Source organism: Diplotaxodon limnothrissa, linkage group LG19 (assembly GCF_057381915.1).
Source record: "Diplotaxodon limnothrissa isolate DT_005_m linkage group LG19, D_limnothrissa_male_GT1.1, whole genome shotgun sequence".
NCBI classification, from domain to species: Eukaryota; Metazoa; Chordata; class Actinopteri; order Cichliformes; family Cichlidae; genus Diplotaxodon; species Diplotaxodon limnothrissa.
In genome coordinates this window covers 24,661,628-24,681,155 of record NC_140614.1, presented here as the reverse complement: position 1 = coordinate 24,681,155, position 19,528 = coordinate 24,661,628, and the positions used below count along the sequence as shown (strand labels likewise).

Here is a 19,528-nt window from a genome sequence, read left to right as displayed (position 1 = left end):
AACTTGACCCTTTTGCTTCGGTCTTCCTTCAGGGTTTTGATACGCAGCTCAATTGTCTGGATGTCCGTTTGTTGCTTGCAGAAGTGCGACTGCTGTCCGTTTGTTTGCAGGTGGAACGGCTGACATCCAGAAGGTGTATAGGAGAGTCTGCAGCTTCCACCTCCCCAGTGGAAGACCTCAATCTTTGTTCTGTTAGTTTTACACAGGCCTCAAGGCTCTCTGGGATCCCTTCTTGCACTCTCAAGCCCACGGCTGAGGTCGTAGTCGTGGTCCCATTCCACGGGAATGGAGTCCATGGTTGTTTGGGTGTCTCGGCCCGAGCGTTCAGTCCAGAGCTGGGCAGCCCAGGACGCTGAGCGATCGGAGGACGGCAGAGGCGACAAGAAGCCATCCCCCTAACGTTCGCTCCATAGCAGACCGGACAAATCACACTGCTCATCTAGCTCCAGGATGCTCCGGCCTGATTTCAAGTCCGGTGTCTTGGACTCCAAGCCTGATGGGTTCGATTTTCAGCTAGCTCCTCCTGGGCCATGCTCAGTTTCTGCTCTGATGCCTCGAGGTCTTATTGAGGGCAGAAACCTCAGAGTCTTTTCCGTAGAAATCAGATTTAAGTCCATTGATGTTTTCCTTGCTTTGCTCCACGGCCTTTTGCGGCTCTGCTGTTCGGCTCTTCTCAGAGGTCAGCTCCTGGCCGAGCCCCGACACCTGTGCCTTCAGCTTATTTTCTCCTGGTGTTTTGTCCATTCTGAGGTGACCTCAGTTACTCCTCCTGTCCCTGGCACGCCCTTTTTGCTGCCCGATGGTCATTGTTGGTCCGTCACTGTCCTGCACAGTTTTAATGCAGAGTGGTTAAGGTCAGCATGGTTTTGCTCGGCCTCACTTTTCATCTGGGCTTGATGGGCGTCTCGTCACAGCTCTGTCAGCTGAAGCTGTCTTTTTCCATATGGCAAGAATGTAAAGAGTGTGTGAGAGGGGTGTGTCCAATCAGGCACAATGCTGGTGGCTTTGCGAGTGCCTCGTTTTCCAAATCCAGATGTTTCTTTGTCACGTACACAGCAACAGAGAGAACAGTCTGTTGTTGGGATGGCTGAGGTCTTTCACGATCTTCCTGGTCTTGGTCCAGCACCGCCTGCTGTAGATTGAGTGCAGGTCAGGGAGCTCGGAGCGGATGGTGCGCTCAGCTGATTGCACAACCCTCTGTAGTGCTTGTCTGTCCGGCATGGTGCTGTTCCCGAACCAGACAGTGATATAGCTGCTCAGGATGCTCTCAATAGTTCCTTTATATAAGGTGGTCAGAATCGGTGGTGGGAGCCGGGCCTTTCTCAATCTTCTCAGAAAGAAAAGACGCTGACAGAAATCTCCCCGTGTAGTGAAACGGGCCTTGGATTACCGCTCTCCGTCTCTGCTGCATGAGATCATTTTCCTGCAGCACTGTTGACATTTTCAAGTTGTTGTTGCGGGTTCAGCTGCTTTAGCATTTAGTCAGGGTCACATCAAAGATGGTAGAGGAGAGAGCAAAGATGGTAGAGGGGAGAGCAGGAGTCCAGGGTCAGCCTCGGCTTTTCCGGGCCGACAAAGCAGCCTGTAATCAAGCATAAAGAGAAAAAACAAAACAAAACAAAAACAAAAACAAACGAACAGGAAAATCATGTTGTATTGGCTGTGTTACTCAGAGAGGGGAAAAACAACGGGACCAGGCCCTGTGTCAGCCTTCTCTCCCCCTTTTTTTTTGTTTTTTCTCACCATATAATCCTCTCATAACCCACCAAGCTGACAGGACAACACAGGTACATGTTAAAATTCTTAAGATCATGTTTAAAGCACAAAAATGGAATTTTCTTTCATTCAGTAATCACTTGTATTAATCAATCAGAAGAAAACATGTCACAGTTTGACTTTTATTAACCACTAAATTTGTCGTGTTATCACTGGTTGTGATTTTTTTTTTTTTTTTTTTTGAAGTTAAGTTGTTGTCCTGCAACCCAGAGGGTTTATTTGTTAGTAGTGGATAAACTTTATTGTGTAACGGCGGGTGTATGTTAAGTTTCACTGCTTTAAACTTGCTGGAAAATCTTCACGTGTTCATGGGTGTAAGCTGTTTCTTCATTGCGTGTATGTGCGTTTGTACATGGGCTAATTTAACGTTTTTTCTCAAACGAGGCATTTCTCTAGCACGTGCCTCTCTCTCACATTTCTCTGCTTGTGTGTGTTTTTGTTTCACCTTCTTGTTGTGATGCTCCAGGCGCCTTCCCAACCTCCACAAGTCTGTTGGCCGCAATTTTATGTGTAAAACTTCTCTTAATTTCTCCTTTAATTCTCTGCTAGCTGCTGTCTTTTCCACAGCTGCTGATTCTTGCTGATTTTGTGTCCATTACTATAATTTTGCTTCGGCCGCCGTGCTTGTGGGGGCAGTTGGTCCAGCCCCATAGCCACCTGTATCAACACACTGAGAGATTTATTTAATATCATTTTCATCACTGTTAAATAGACTAGCAGGCAAGACGCCCACCTTTGCACTGCAGACTACATGCCAGTCTCCCAACACACTCCTCTCTGAGTTTCCGCTTTAAACTCCAACATCATTCACACCGTAGTCATTCAACACCTTATTTGTAGTATCATAATCAGCAAAATCAGCGTTTTACTTACAGGCATGTATCATTGTTTGCAAATCAAAATTATAAAACTCAAAAACACGCTAAACAGGAAGCAAAGTCCTCTGTGCGCGTCACAGCTCATTTGCATGTTCACACACCGTCTAAAAATAGCTCGCAGCGCTGCAGTGCGCTGTCGTCACACACAGGGTCACACAAAGCTCAGACAAAACTCTTCTATTTTATATTACAAAGACGTCTTATATTTACAATCACTGACAGGCCTGACAGATTCAGCACCTAACAAATTTCGACAAATTTAAGTTAACGGGTCCAACCGAAGAAAGCTTCACTTTTTTGTAATCAATTAACCAGTATCTGTTTCCTCCAGAACAGCCTATGGCCTGATTTCTAAAGTCCCTAACTCAATTTAACTTTGTCCAAACAAGCACATGACACCATTTAAAACGGTGAGGAGATTCTAACTCCTAGCTTATTTCAGGATGCCCTGTACCCCACAGTTAAGCAAAAACTGAACTAACCCTGTTCGCCGACAGGTCAAGACCGCGCGTCCACGGCCAGGAGGGAGCGTAACCTCCGGGCTATGTGCTTCTTAGCATCTTCCAGTGCCGTCCTATAACAATTTTCACCTAAACAATTTTGACAAATTTTAACATATCAATTAAACAGTATCTGTTACCTCCAGAACAGTTTCTGACCTAATTTGTAAAACTATTAACCAGTCTCTGTTTCCTCCAGAACAGTTTCTGTCCTAATTTCCCTACCAAACTACCTGAGCCTTCAGCTCAATATCCAGGGACTCAAACCCAACATTATATCTGTTACCTCCAGAACAGTTTCATATTTCTTCAACTTCATTAAACATTCTTAAGCAACTTTAACTGCATAACACACGGTGATTCTCATCAAAATCAAAACAGACACTCTACCAGTAATTTCAGTGAGTAGACTTTAATTTAGTCATATCCAATTTGGCACATTTTGGAAATAATTCAACAGGTAGTGCCTTACCTTTAGATAAGCCGGCTTTTGTCCACTCAAATCAGACCACTGGCTCGTGCCTGTCCGTTCGACAACCTCGGACCGTCCAAACTTTTAAATTCCACCCCAATACCACAGGACGAGCCCCCAAGCTGTTAAGGTTCAAAATATTGGGGATGGAGACAAGAGAAAAAACCACAATAACAACACTGGTCCGGCCGGGTTGAGTCAAACGATGATTTAATGATCACACACGTGGGAGATGGACACTGATGCAGACAGCCTCAAAATCTCAAAATGGTGGAGCATTGCTCAAACTTTTATAACCTCTGGTGCCTCCACCTTATCATAAAAAGCCTAAACATTCACATGCTCTCTCTCACACAGCGCCTAAGCTACGACCTTGGCTCCCTGTTTATCTGCTCCTGCTGAAATGGGGCAGAAAACTCCAGCACACTCTGTTCTCTTCTACTCAGACAAATTAGACAATAACCTTCTGCGGACAGTATTTCTTATAACTCAGCAATATAATGCATCATAAAACAATATCATTCATTCACAACAAGTCAGCAATTTAATGTAATGCAAATCAGTTTAACTAATGCAATAGTTATCAGCTTCTTCTAATTCAGGAGAATAATGCAAACTAAAACTACATAATAATTCACAATCTTTAATTAGGGGTATAACATGGCATAAAATAATATCATAATTTTACAATTTTTAAAGAAATAATTTAACAAGTGGATAAAAGACTCGCAGCCCTTGTTGTTAGCCAGAGCCCTGTAAGATCGTATAATGTGCCCACTGGCTATTTTTCTTTTATGAAAATATTTAAACATGTCTCTGTCTTGCAATAAATCACCAAAGTATTATTAAAAGTATTATTGCAGTTGCAGTAAAGTATTATTACTGCAACTGTAGCAGTTTTGTTCACATTTAAATGTTGGTTTGCATGCTTTTACAATAATAAGAGATACACACACAGGCTTGGTGTAAGGAATCTGAGGTTATTAAGTCTTTCTAATTTGATTTGTTTCAAATTACTCATAAATATCAAATCTCTGCCAGCAGAGGACAAATACTTATTTTAGCAATGCTCACTGAGATACTCACCAACACATAAAGACAAACCCAGTTAAAATCAGACACAAAGACTTGAAATACAAAGCCTCATTTGACTCAGAAACCTCTTTGAGTTAGCGCTAACAAGGTTTTGGTTTGTTTAGCAACAGCTTGTTTAACTTCAGATTGAGAACAGAATATGAACAACAGTCACCTCAAAGTGCTTTATACAAGAAAAGACAAAGAAAACCCAACAATCGCCCAAACCCCTGTGAGCAAGCACTTGGCAACAGCAGGAAGGAAAATCTCCCTTTTAACAGGAAGAAACCTACAAAAGGACGAAGCTAAGGGAGAGGCAAACATCTGCTATGACTAAACTATAAGAGAGAGCTAGAGTTTCATAATAACTAATGATTAAATATAGTTGTAATGCATAAACACACACAAGGAAAAAAGAGATCAAGGAAGAAGAAATGCTCAGTGCATTCTGGGAAGCCCCCCCAGTAGCCTAAGTATATTGCAGCATAATTTAGAGACAATTCAGGAGCACCTGAGTCAGTCCTAACTATAAGTTTTATCAAAAGTGAAAGTCTGCAAAGTATATGTCTTATAAAATCTCTATAAAAACAGCCTCTTGCTTGCATTTTCTTTCAGCCTCCATTTCTCTTTACATCTGTATTGATTATTGGCTGCACTGTTGGTGATGACCGTTAACCTTTTAGTTTAGTAAAAGGCTTTCTGTCTAGTGTCCATTTGCATGTCTGGCTGCACAATATTAAAGCATTTACAATGCACGGACAACAGAGATAAGAGTGCAGACTGCAAAGACAGAAAAATGAGTAACGAGTTACAAAGCAATTTTCCTGTAGTATCAGTAGCTAAGTTAAGCTAAGGTACAGCGGAAATAATAAATACAAAGAAGCTGAGCCACTGTGGTTCTTCTGAGAGATGATTCGTGCATCCTGGTGTCAGAGTTCACTCCTTGGGGATGGTGAACAGAGGAATGAATGCTGCATTCATGAATTCATGAGCACTTTCAGAGTGATATACATGTGATGTCACCTGATCTGTATGAGTCAGGCAACAATGTTTGTGGCCCTGAAATCATAAATCCCAGAAAGAAATATGTTTTCATATTTCATTTAAGGTTTGAGGGTGGTGGGCTGGCCTCTTGTAAAATGTACAAATATACATGTTTAAACTATCAGCAGACTATTTCATTGATTCCTGCTGCTGTGGGCTCTTATAGAGAGATCGCAGTCTCTTCCAATGAGCTGTGATTCCATTGATACATAAATTTATTTTTAGATATACATATTTTAATTTTTACATTGTATCTGGCCTGACTAACAGAAAAGGCAGGGATTAGGAATGTTTCTATTCAGGTTGCACATGTAACACGAGCATATAAAACAATCTAAGCTTGTCAGCATGTCTCCAATTTTGTAAAACGTGAACAGGAAATTGATATCAATATGATCTTATGTGCATGTTGTTTTAGGATCTTGAGTTTTCAAATCATCTGTTGAAATAAAAATGGGTGGAGACGGGTTTATTAATGTGATTGAATATGTGACTTCATATAAGATGTTTCAACATCAGTTTATGTGTAGATATTTAGGCTACGTGCAGCTATATTAAAACAATATGTAAGTACATCTATTATTTTACAAACCCTAAAAGGCATTGCACTATTAGGCCTCCTGGACATTTTGCAGAGATGTTTGCAGTGTAAGGTTGCACCCTGTGTGAATTGCAAACACCCCCATGTGTGCAGATTTATGCCAGCTGTGTTGGGTTTACATGCATGCATGTACAGAAAGGAGTTCGATCTAATTAAGTCGCTTCAGAGGGATGACTTCATCATGATTTCCTTTCTCCCTCCCCCTACTCAGACCCCGCCACTGCCACACCCCACTCATGCACCATTCATATTACATGGCAGTAGGATAGCACGTCTTTGAACCAAATTAGCTGTCATTGCAACCCCTTAATTCCCAACAGACAGTGGGGGTAATTTAATCAGTCGGCTATAGCCTGCAGGAGAGCACGCATGCAGACATCCAAATTCATACAATAGAGAAAAATTATTTTATCATCTGTCTCTTGTGACCACACAAACAAATGCTTTAAGTGAGTCTGGGGAGATACTTTCTTCTCTTTGCTACATCAGCCCCACCTTTGGCAACTTTTCCTGTACACCTGTCAATAAATAAAAAGAAATTGAAGGAGTTCAGTAGGTAGAGATTTTCTCAAGATTATTATCGCAGCTTTTAATTACTGTCCATACTACATCTGTATCTCAGTTAATGTTTAGAGTTCATCTGAGCTTTGTTGTGACCGACTTTTTCTACTGGATTAAGTTAAATGAAGCCTAATCCTAATGAGCGCATTTGAAATTACCCAGATCGCTATAATAACTGGATTACATGGGCTCCCCCTCATTTAAGACACCCCTCCTCTTCTTAAAAATATCAGGGGAAAAAATAGGATGAGATGGGTTGGGTGAAACTGGCGAGACTGAAAATGGCTGAAAAGCAATAGGACGACTTTGTGTATTTGAGCATTTCTTTCTATTGTAACTCTTTGTGGTCTTTCTAACTTAAACAGACCCTTGTCTCACAAATTCAGGGAGTGGACATTGGTTAATGAATCTGTCATTATTAAGTTAAACACACACGCACACAAGCACTGGTGTTAACAGTGTAACTAAAGACACATGCACTGAACAAAAGCCCAGCTGTCACTCTAGAGGCTTAACAATTATGCATGAATATTCATGGCAGCCACGAGAGCGACAGAAGGTGAGCTTGGCTTTGCAAAGCGTGGTCTTTGTGGAAGTCAGTGTGGAGTCAGCTCTTTCACCTCATCTCCTTTAGCTTTAACAGCAGCTTTAGGAGCCTGTCATTAATTTAGTATGGTTAACAAAACATGTCATAACTTCTGAATTAATGCTAAAAAATAATTTAAGAAAATAAGAGTCAGAATCTGCTTGACTAACAAAGTTAGAAAACCTTGCACTGATTTGCTCTCAGTCATATTATTATTGCTAAAAATGGAAATTCATACGGAAACCCGAATTATGGCTTTCATTTTTGAAGATACCTTAAACGTTTCTCTATAGTAAAACTGCATGCAGCTAAAACCAGGTGGGCAGCTTTATGTATTTCTTTATCAGGTTATGAGGATCAAATCACACTCTGACCACAACCTGCTAACATTAACTCCAAGGAAAGGTAGAATTGTCTTAAACGAACTGCTGCTAAGTAGTGATTTTGTTTATTATTACTAATTTTGATTGACATTTAATGACAGTTGTTCTAATACATTTGTTAACCATTGATTGGGTTTCATTTATGTACGTGTATTGTTTTTCTGCACAAACACATACATATGGGCACTGTATATTTTTATGTATTAAATTTTATTGTATAGAATATACAATTGAAAGAATAAATGAAAAAAAACATCACAGCATGACTCTACTTTAAACGGCCAGACGGTGGTAGTAATCAGCCATTTAATTAGAGCACGTTGACTACATGGTGAATCGTTTAGATAGGCCGTGTCAGTATGAGCCCGCCTCTAGGGAAATCCGATTGGAAGACGTTATGCCATGAGAGAACTCCGTTTCTTATTGGACAAGATACCCTTCACTCCGCGGTGATGGACTCCAGACGGCTAGCTGTTTCGAAAATGAAACTGGCTTACCTCTGACTTTGATAGGTAAAGACGAGAAAACGAAAATAAAACGCTTCTTTAAAAAATTTCAGGCGATTCACTCTTGCGGCCGGACACAGCGGAGGCTCAAGACACAAACGGTAAGGATAAGATGATGCGAGAGACGGGGGGACATTTTTTTGGGAGTCAGGCCTTTGCTGTCAAACCACGACAACAACAACACCTGATTCGCTTCTCCTATTTTAGCTTCAAGCTAATTACGGTTTACTTACAAGCGAGTGTAAACATGTGCAGACGTGTTTGTTGACCCCCTCTGACGAAATACTGCTTAATTCTCTGTCCAAGCGGTTTGTTGTGGTTTTAGATAAGACAAGCAGGAGAAAGGCTCACAGAAAACTGCTCCTCCTTTTTTTTCTTTTTTACAGCGGGATATGTTCAGCAAATACCATACCAGTTCGGGGCGTGTTGTACTGGAATGGGGGTATGTATATTTCGTATTTCCTGTCATAGATATGTCTATATTTTTTTCTTGGTGTATTTTTAGGGGCCTCTTATAAGCTACCTATAAGCAAAGCATTACACCACAATGTGTTGTTTATCGTGTGATAAGCCACAGCTTACATGTAAAATAAGTCTTTCTTACGTCATGAGGAGTGTTGGTCTTCTTTTCATGTAATTTTTGTGGGGTTTTCTGGGGGCTTTGGGCGTTGGTGTCACGGCTGTAACACAATAGTCAGACCAAAGCTTGAAGGACTGTGTTTTTGTTTGGTTTTACTTGGTCATTCGGGTATATTTATTACTTTGTGTCGCATTCAGACATTCTAAAATTGTTGCTGGTATCTAATGCATAAAGATATTGCCCTATCTGCTCTATGGACATATTTTATATATGCACTTTAGGCCAACTTTTATCTGCTTCCAACATGTATCATGTAAACAGAGTGCATTTTGACCAGTAGACCTAGTTTTGAATTCCCGAGTAAGTACCTACATTCATCTTCTGTCTGTGATCCTGACCTTTGGCCTTCCTTCCGAAGGGTCAGCAAAAATGGCATTTATCTGTACAGTCAATAGGCAAGGCAAGGCAAGGCAAGTTTATTTGTATAGCACAATTCAACAACAAGGTGATTCAAAGTGCTTTACAGAGACATTAGAAACAAGAACAAATAAAAAGCATGATTTAAAATTGATTAAAACAAGCAAATAAACTAACTAACTAATTAACAAACAAACAAACAAACAAACAAAACAGTATATAAAATCAAAACAGATAAAATCAGAACAGTAGATAAAATCAGATCAATAATGAATAAACCAATAAAGAGTTATACTTGAGGTTAATTCTGGTGGACTTTGTGGATGTTGTAACCTGTATAGCGTGTTTTCTATAATGTATGGGTCTCAAATTTAGTTGATCTTTAACCAAGATATGAGGTGTGGTCGTACATATGCAGTGATATTTATGCAGAAAATGAAACTTAGCAGTGAAACCTGGTCACGTTCTTTAAAATTTAGAGCCATAACTCTCTCCCCTCCTTTCTACAGTCTGTAGCAGCAAGTTTGACAACTCGGTGAGACTGAAGCTGCTGTCGGTATGGCGCACTTTGACACAGAATACCAGCGCCTGGAGGCATCATACAGCGACTCTCCCCCGGGAGAGGAGAACCTGTTGATGCATGTGCCTGAAGGAGTTAAATGTATGATACACATGCACAAATCACAAACAAATATAAGACTTTTTCAAAAACGCATGCCCCTTTTGTCTTATATTCACAGTGATGCCTCAGAATAACAATGTCACTAACTGGAAACAACTCTTTTGCAGCTCAATGGCACCACATAGAAAACCTGGACCTGTTTTTCCAGAGAATATCCTTTGAAATAATTTTGGCACATTTCTTGCTCACCACATTCTGAATTGCGCTGCACTTTCTTACCGCAGATGGATTTAGGATATTCCTTAACACTTATTACGTCTATAATCTGCATCAAAAGAATGGATTCACTTGTATGCTGCTCGGAGAGATCTTTGAGCTGGTGTATGTATTCTCTCCATCACAAGTTGTATTTTTCAGCAAATTTAACATTAACTTTTATCTGTAGAGTATACTGTGTCTTATGTCTGTCTTCATATTTTCTATTTCTCCCTGTCTTTCTTCTTTACCTGGCACCGCTCGCTTTCTTTCTCTATGCAGTCAGCTGCTGTTTGTGGTTGGCTTTACAGTGTTCCTTGCTAACTGTGTGGATTATGACGTCCTCTTTGCCAACAAGTTTGTAAATCACACCGATTCATCTAAAGTCACCTTGCCAGATGCATTCCTCCCAGTGGATGTCTGCAGTGCAAGGTGAGTCTAAGACTCTGTATTTGTTAAAATGTCCTTATGGTGTCTTTTGCATAGACAGTGCTCCAGCTGTAGTTCAAAACAATAATAATATTTACCGTATGCTGTGCTTGGTGGAGCCCCTTAGTTTATTGACTGCCTTAAACTACACATTTTAGTCCTTCTATCTTTGAGACAGCTTTTTCTGATTGGTTGCAACACCTCAAACAGAAGATTTAACAGCAGGTGGGTGGGGCATCTATACTTACAGCCATGGCTTTGTGTGGCTGAGATGACCATGTCAAGGACATCTGCCCTAAATGATGTCATACAGAGACTAGATTAAAATAGAATATCTGACATCAAGCTTTTAGAGCAGTCTGAGGTTTATGTTTACATGCTGATGTTTTGACCATTTTAGATATGAGAATCCAGACAGAAAATGAGGAAAACATAAAAGGTCCACTTTAAGTCTACCTTAAATCTTCACTATATTATCTTCAGAAAATATTGTAAAATAAAGCCTCCAGTTTTCTTTATTTTTCTGATAAATATGACATTTTGTTGAAGCACTGCTTCAATACTGGTAAATAATAACATGTCTTTTGGTCTACAGAATCCGAAACAATGCATTTGTGATCTTTGTGCTGATAATCTCCGGGGTGTTTTGGCTACATCGGCTCTTTAAATTCATCTACAATGTGTGCTGTTATTGGGAGATCCGATCCTTCTACATCAACGCCCTTAAAATGACCATGGTGAGTTTTTTGTGGGACAGTTTGTCCTGTTGACATTAGAAACCCCTAATAATGTCTGTTATTTTTGCCAAGAATAAAGCCCAATTCCCTAAGCTTTATAGTGCTTTTGTGCTTCAGTCAGAGCTCCCCTATGCAACGTGGCAGGAGGTTCAGGCCAGGATTGTTGAGATCCAGAAGGAACATCAGATCTGCATCCATAAAAAGGAGCTGACAGAGCTGGACATTTACCACCGCATCCTCCGCTTTAAGAATTACATGGTTTGTATATTTGCAGTGAAATGTTATTAAAGATTTTGGTGGATGAACACCTCCTTTCAGACATAACAAAATGATGTAACCTCAAACCAAACCTTTCTTCCTGTACTTCTCTAGGTTGCCATGGTGAATAAATCACTCCTTCCTGTGCGATTTCGACTTCCTGTACTTGGGGAGTACGTGTTTTATACTCGGGGTCTCAAATACAACTTTGAGCTCATCTTCTTTTGGGGACCAGGTCTGTCATCAGTTATGCATGTGTGCTTTTGTATACGAGTTATATCCTGTGTAAGTAATTGATCTGTTTATGAGAAGAAACCTTTATTTAAACTCTGCTGATTTTGATTGTTTTCATTCCTGCAGGCTCCCTGTTTGAGAACGAGTGGAGCCTGAAACAGGAGTATAAGAGGGGAGGGAACAGGCTTGAGCTTGCAGACAGGCTAGCCTCTCGTATCCTGTGGATCGGCATTGCAAATCTGCTGCTGTGTCCAGTCATTCTTGTGTGGCAGATCCTTTATGCCTTTTTCAGTTATACTGAGGTAAATGGTTTACATATGAATTAACTAAGCCATTTCCTTTTGCATTTAATAGTGACGATAGTGACGTTTTTATCTGTGTTTGTATGTAGGTGATCAAGCGAGAGCCTGGCTCTCTGGGGGCGAGATGCTGGTCTCTGTATGGTCGATGTTATCTGCGTCATTTCAATGAGCTGGACCACGAGCTCATGTCACGCCTCAGCAAAGGCTACAAGGTCAGTGCACCAACTCATCTCCTGCACATCTTTGATGCTCATACCTACCTTCTTATTTTGTAAAAGCTATGATTATAAAGGCTAATCCGTAAATCTGGCAAATCTGTAAATATATGAGACCAATTGGGATTTTTCCTGTAGATAAGAGCAAGGAAAAAGATTTTTCTGGTGCTTCTCATTCATTGCCTGTAGAGTTAATAATCAACCCCATTTCCTCCTCCTTTCTTCCTCTTCTTTGTACTCTGTTCCTGTTTCATTCAGGCTGCATCCAAGTATATGAACTGTTTCCTTTCACCACTGCTCACAGTGGTTGCCAAAAATGTGGCATTTTTTGCCGGGTCTCTTTTGGCCGTTCTCATCGCCCTGACCATCTATGATGAGGACGTTCTTGCAGTGGAGCATGTGCTCTCATCAATCACACTCCTTGGAGTGTGTATCACAATCTGCAGGTAAGGACTGATGGTGAAATAATTTAATGGGAAGTCTGAATAAGATAAAAACCTAAATTTAAATGTGTTCAGTGGAGAAGAAAAGTAAAATAAAGGGTAGAAAGCAGAATAGCAAGAAACCGCTAATCAGTCCAGCTGTGTAAAACTAATTGAAACTTTATAAATCTATAAAATACTAACAATATTGTAAATTAAATTGCATACATCTGCTACAAACTAAGACTATAGGACCCAAATCTCATCATGTAGAATATCAACCATTAACCCCGAGCCATTTCTTTATTGCCCTTTTAAAGCTACTCATAGTTGTAATCCCTTTAATGCTCTTTTGCATCTCGTTCTTCTTCCTACTTATGCAAGGAAGATGGATTCCTTGCCTTAAGCAGCTTATGGCTCTTTTACATCTGAATTCCAAAAGTTAATTTGACACAGTTAATTATTTTGCGCTTTCAGCCATCCAAAACACTGAAAAAAAACTATGCATATGTGTAATTTATTATGAATGAAATTAATAATTTTTTAAAAATATCCACTTTTACTTTACTTAAACAGTTCATTCTTGTCTAATATGCATCTGTTTTCCAAAGCTTTGTGTCATCATACATATCTCAGTAAATGTGGAAAAAAAAGACCGTCTCCACCACTTGTCTTTCTTTCTCTACAGGTCATTTATTCCTGATAAACATATGGTGTTCTGCCCTGAGCAGCTGTTGCGGGTCATTCTGGCTCATATCCACTACATGCCTGATCACTGGCAAGGCAATGCACACAGATACGAGACCCGAGACCAGTTCTCCCAGCTGTTCCAGTACAAAGCAGTGAGTACAGAAACTTAACTATGAATAAACCTTTCTAAATGCATTTATTTTTTCAAATTATACACTGAACATGTCATTACCTGAAAACTGACTGAAGGACAATTAATGGAAGCCAATCATTGTTTTTAAAAAAAACAACAAATTATGTACACATGTTCTGCTCCTGCTTACTTCTGCCATGCTCTGCATGCTTTTTCCAGCCATTCTTTTGTAGATTTGCTGGTGTGTTTGGGAACTATGGCCTGTTGCAAGGGACGAGCTTTAGCTTGAAACCTCATATTTGACGCTAGAATACTTTGGAATACAGAAACATTCAGGCGCTCACGCTTGCTTATGATCAATCAAGTGCATTTGATTAGCAGCACTTGGCCGCCGCTTACCCTTTTAAGTGATATGGAAGCAGTAAGGGAGCACATAGGTATTCATACACTCCTCCTGCATTTTGGCTTCGTTTATGTTAAAGAAATAATGACATGGTGTAATATCCCGTGTTTTTGTAGCTCATCTAAAGTTACCTCATTTTAAGACTTGCTGAGGCCCAGATTATTTTTATTACTTCCTGATATGTAAAATCTTAGAACTGAGAGAAGGTGCACTTTCTTTTTACCATGAAAGGCTTCTGAAGATTTTCTGCTATTTAGCTGTTAATTACCAGAGACTATGGCCTGAATACACACACCACCCACCGCTAATAGTGAGCTTCACAATCACTGTCATTTGCATTCATGTCTCGTAGGGATTGGAAAATTAGCAGATTCTAGCTATTGACTGTGGGGGTCTTTAGTCCCATGCTGAGGAGCATATTATCATTGCTTGTTAGAAGTAATTTACTCTTCCCTTGAAGATTTTTAGTGCTGAAAGCAACGTTGAAGTTTAAATTTGAATGTGTTCAAAAAGAATAAATTTAGCATAACACTTTCCTCGTTTTCAGTGTGCAGTTTACGCTTTGTTTTCCTCCAGGTGTTTATTCTAGAGGAGCTGTTAAGTCCAGTGGTGACTCCCATCATCCTCATCTTCTGTCTAAGGAGAAAGTCTTTGGAGATCATTGACTTCTTCAGAAACTTCACTGTGGAGGTGGTTGGGGTGGGAGACACCTGCTCCTTTGCTCAGATGGACATTAGGCAGCATGGACACCCTGCGGTGAGAGACTGTCACAACGCAGCCAATTTTATGACTAAATATGTAGATGTAAACACAAAGTGTTTATGTATAAACTATGTGGTGTTATTGATTGATAATTAATCCTCCCTTTGTAGTGGATGTCAGAGGGGAAGACAGAGGCATCTATCTATCAGCAGGCAGAGGATGGGAAGACGGAGTTATCGCTGATGCACTTTGCCATCACTAACCCCCAGTGGCAGCCTCCTCGAGAGACCACACACTTTATCAGCCAGTTGAAAGAAAGAGTTCACAGAGAAGCCACAGGGGCTCCTTCAGACACACATCCAATGTCTCTGTCAGAGTCTGAGGTAGGCTGATGAACTACCATGCATACCCAAGTATGAAAGTGGTGATTAATTAATGTAATTACATTTTCACTGGTAAAAATTTATTTTCTCTGTTGTCTTTTCTTTCTTTTTTAGCCACGGAGTCTCATTGCAAACCTCTTGACAGGTCCCTCCACACTGGCCTCAGTTCATTTTGACCGGGATATTTCTTTAGCAAATCATGCAGCAGCTGGCATAAACGATGGGGGGTCCGCCTTACGCTCTCTTTCACCAATTAGCAGCAGCCTCCACTTGAGAGGCAGCTTAAGTGCAGCTCACAGGGCTGCTGGCCATACTAGCAGAACAATGGCAGGCTCAGGGTAGGAAAGATACTCTTTCAGTTATACTAAACTCATGTTCTCCTTCTCTTTGCCATTTCCTTGTGTCCAATTTTCTCCACATTTGTTCTCTCCTCCGGTAGGACCGACGCTCGAACTGTGAGCTCAGGCAGCAGCGCATGGGAAGGTCAGCTTACAAGTTTGGTCCTATCAGAGTATGCCTCCACTGAGATGAGCATCCATGCACTTTATATGCATGAGGTATGTGCGTGCATAACAGAGGTATTATGAATATTTCACAGATCTCATCCATCTTTATCCATCCTCATCTTTCTCGCTTTTATTCCGAAGCTCCATAAACAGCAGTCTCGTGGCGAGATGTCCCGCCATACCTGGCACAGACAGGAGAGCGATGAAAGCAGCGACAGCATCCCAGATGAAGTAAGGAGCGAACCCATTCCCCATTCAAGAAATTTCCCTCGATCGCACACTTTCCCCACCACAGTTCCCAGTCCTAGTGCCATTCCCACTTCAGCTTCAGCCACCAGCAGCACCGCTCTGGGCCAGGAGAGGCCAACAGCACAGAGCAGCAGTCAGAGACACCACAGTGGACCTACAACTGGTATCTATGTTTTTGGTTGCTTGGTATTCTTTTTAATGTTATTAATTTTAAGGTTATTATAATAAATCTTTACTTTTGCAGTAGCATTATTACAATGAATGGAAATATAAATTAATAAACTTTAAGAAAATGTGTTCATTTTAGGAAGAGGTGTGGGAGCTGTGTCAGGACTAATGTGAAAATTTGCCTGCAGTGGAAATACTGTAATTCTTCAGTTCTACTTATAAACTGTATATAAAAGATAGATGTAGAGTCTGGAATTGAAAAGAAAGCTGATGCAAAGTGCTTTAAACCTGCATCCTTTCAAAAGGCCATAAGGAAGCGACTCAAAAAAGAAGCCAGTTGTGGAGAAGTCACAGAAGTGTGTTAAATCTTGACTACCTGTCTGTTTGTTTTGAAGACCCGTTTGGTACAGGGGTAAAGATAGTGAGGTCAGCACGTGTGCCAATGGGGGGATGGGCAGAGGATGGTCAAACAGCGCAACGACACCATGAACCACTACCAGAGGAGAGTTTAGAGGATGAAATGCCTCCTCACATACACAAGGTGAATGCTCTTTCTTTCTGTGTGTGCTATTGAATGTTAATTTGTCTGTATTCACTGCAAGTAAATGAATATTTTGTTCTTTCTCTCACTTTAGGTTACATAATCAAGCCATGTGAATACCTGCATCTGCCCTTCTATAGAGCCCACAACATTGATCCTCATCCAGACCCTTTTCCAGGACTGAACATCTGATCTGACATAATGCAAAAGCAGTAAAACCATCTGAACAGGTTTAGATAGTTATTGCCTTTGGTCATTCGAATACTTTGTGACTTTGCGACATCAATGATATATTTAACAGGCATTTGGAGTAAACATGTTTATCAGAAGAGGACCTTCAGGATCAAGTTATTTCTAATAGCCACTGTGCACATCAGATTACACTACACATATTTAACATCACGTGGGATGAAAGTGCGTATGCTGTGGAGACACAGTGCTTGTGAACACCAAGCACTGCTGGAAAGTAAATAGTTTGCCCAAACCAGACCACAGCAGTCCGGACTGTGCTGTCGACCACTTTTGCAAACATGATAACATGAAATAAAGAAAATGAAGAATGTCTCCATAACAATGAAATGTGTTTAGACAGATGCTGTTAAAAACAGAGACTTTCATTGTGTATATTTGTTCTTGTACTGATAGCAGCAGGGTGTGGATTATACCATATACTCTGCATTTCAGCTTGCATTTTGCCTCTTGGAAAAAAAGTATGAAGATCTCAACTCTTATAAAATTCACATAATATTTTTCATATCATCTTTTAATTTAACCCTTTTCTGCATTAATTGCTTTACAAGAGATTTTTCTAAAAATGTCCCAAAGCCCAGGAATCTGGATGCATTTGCACAAATTGATGTTTGTTTAAAAAATGAATTGTACTGATTTGAGTTCTGCATGCAAACATGCACTGTGTTATCAGGTTATTTCACAGCAGCCCAGGGGAATATTGAATCCATTTTGATGTGTTTGCAGACACTTTAAAATCTGATGTCACCCATTTTTTCCCCCATTTAAATATTTGTCAACAGACTTATAGACTAATAGTTCAGTAGAAAAACAAGGCTGTCAAGGCATGTAATATTGACTTCTGCCATACTAAAATCTCCCAAAGTGCATGGACATCACATATTCATCCTTCTGGAAAGTTCAAACTTGATGGCACAGCAAGAAACTCTACCATATCCAGTCAGAGCATGGAAGCACTCTGTTCCCCATGTCAATAAGCCAGGTCTTTACACTGGGAATGATGCACTTTAATAAGTTGCTAATGCAGAGTGTCACTTAACTTGGATTGTTTTGCATCTGTATATTTTCGTACACATATTGTTAAATTATTTTTATTTTTCAAAGGGATGTGCCAAGGTGATGATGAAGTACTGTCGATGGAGACTGAAGTGATTAATGTTAATTTGAAGGTGATTAGCGTTTTTGTTGGTTTATATTATAAATCTTGTAAAATACCAATTTGTACAGCTGAAAATTCGTCTATTAAAACGATGCAATGAGTTTGTGTGTGCAGTGAAAAACAAACTACAAACATGATACTGGTGTCAAGCCAGCCTCCAATTCGAGACTTGCAGTCAAGCCAGCCTCCAGTTTGTTTTACGTTCCCTGTGTATTCAAAGTATTACGGGAATGGATGTGGAAACCGGATTTCAAAATAAAAGCCAACTTCGAGTGAATTAACAGATATGTTAAGAACATAATAACATATAATTTAGGCTTTTTTTTTTTACAAACTCTAATGTTAGATCTATATGACACAGCCTTGTACCCTAATTGTGCCCTGTCACTATCAAGGCCATCTTATTTTGGATTTCAAAGTAAAAGCCCTGTGAATCTTCATTTTTGAACTACTCTTTCAATGACTTAATAATGCTCTTAAAAGCAAAAGTCGTATTTCCAAATACTATTTGAACTTTATATCAACACTTTCCAACCACAGTCTTTTTACAGTGATACCATATCAATATCAAGTCAGTCTGATTTTGCCTTTCATAGTAATGGCCCTTTGAAATTGTCCATAATTGACTTAATCTTCTAACGATTCAAAATGCTCTAAAATGAAAAATTCTTGTTTCCACAGGGTAATTCCACCTTAGATCAACAGTATACAGCCCCACAGTGATACCATATCAATATCAAGTCATTCTGATTATGCCTTCCAAAATAAAAGCCTTTTTAAATTGTCCATAATTGACCTAACTTTCAGTGATTTCAAAATGTTTTAAAATGGAAATTTCCTGTTTCCACAGGGTAATTCCACTCCAGATCAACAGTATACAATCTCACGATGTTACCATATCAATATCAAAACATTCTGATATTGCTTTAAAAAATAAAAGCATTTTCAAACTGCCCATATCTGAGTTGCTCCTGGAACAATTTCAAAATGCTCTAAAATGGCACATTCCTGTTTCCACAGGGTAATTCCACTTTAGATCAACAGTATACAACCTCACGATGTTACCATATCAATTTCAAGTAATTCTGATTATGCCTTCCAAAATAATGGCCTGTTGAAAATGCCCATAATTGACCTAACTTTCAGTGATTTCAAAATGCTCTAAAAAGGAAAATTCCTGTTTCCACAGGGTAATTCCACCTTAGATCAACAGTATACAGCCCCACAGTGATACCATATCAATATCAAGTCATTCTGATTATGCCTTCCAAAATAAAAGCCTTTTTAAATTGTCCATAATTGACCTAACTTTCAGTGATTTCAAAATGCTCTAAAATGGAAATTTCCTGTTTCCACAGGGTAATTCCACTTTAGATCAACAGTATACAGCCCCACAGTGATACCATATCAATGTCAAGTCATTCTGATTTTGCCTTCCAAAGTAAAAGCCTTTTCAAATTGTCCACAATTGACCTAACTTTCAGTGATTTCAA

The 19,528-nt window shown here is 39.9% G+C and overlaps 1 protein-coding gene across 1 annotated transcript; it reads left to right on the top strand.

The window, feature by feature from the left end:
- Positions 1–8,330: 8,330 nt before the first annotated feature.
- Positions 8,331–18,291, top strand: atg9a (ATG9 autophagy related 9 homolog A (S. cerevisiae)). The gene is made up of 20 exons (XM_085379158.1): positions 8,331–8,482; positions 8,768–8,823; positions 9,888–10,039; positions 10,168–10,211; positions 10,317–10,381; positions 10,538–10,687; positions 11,280–11,421; positions 11,539–11,679; positions 11,794–11,914; positions 12,040–12,215; positions 12,305–12,427; positions 12,689–12,876; positions 13,541–13,694; positions 14,655–14,834; positions 14,951–15,163; positions 15,278–15,501; positions 15,603–15,720; positions 15,811–16,081; positions 16,482–16,627; positions 16,722–18,291. The coding sequence occupies exons 3-20, from the start codon at positions 9,937–9,939 to the stop codon at positions 16,728–16,730; spliced, it is 2,568 nt and encodes an 855-aa protein (XP_085235284.1). The 5' UTR covers positions 8,331–8,482; positions 8,768–8,823; positions 9,888–9,936; the 3' UTR covers positions 16,731–18,291.
- The last annotated feature ends 1,237 nt before the right edge of the window (positions 18,292–19,528 follow it).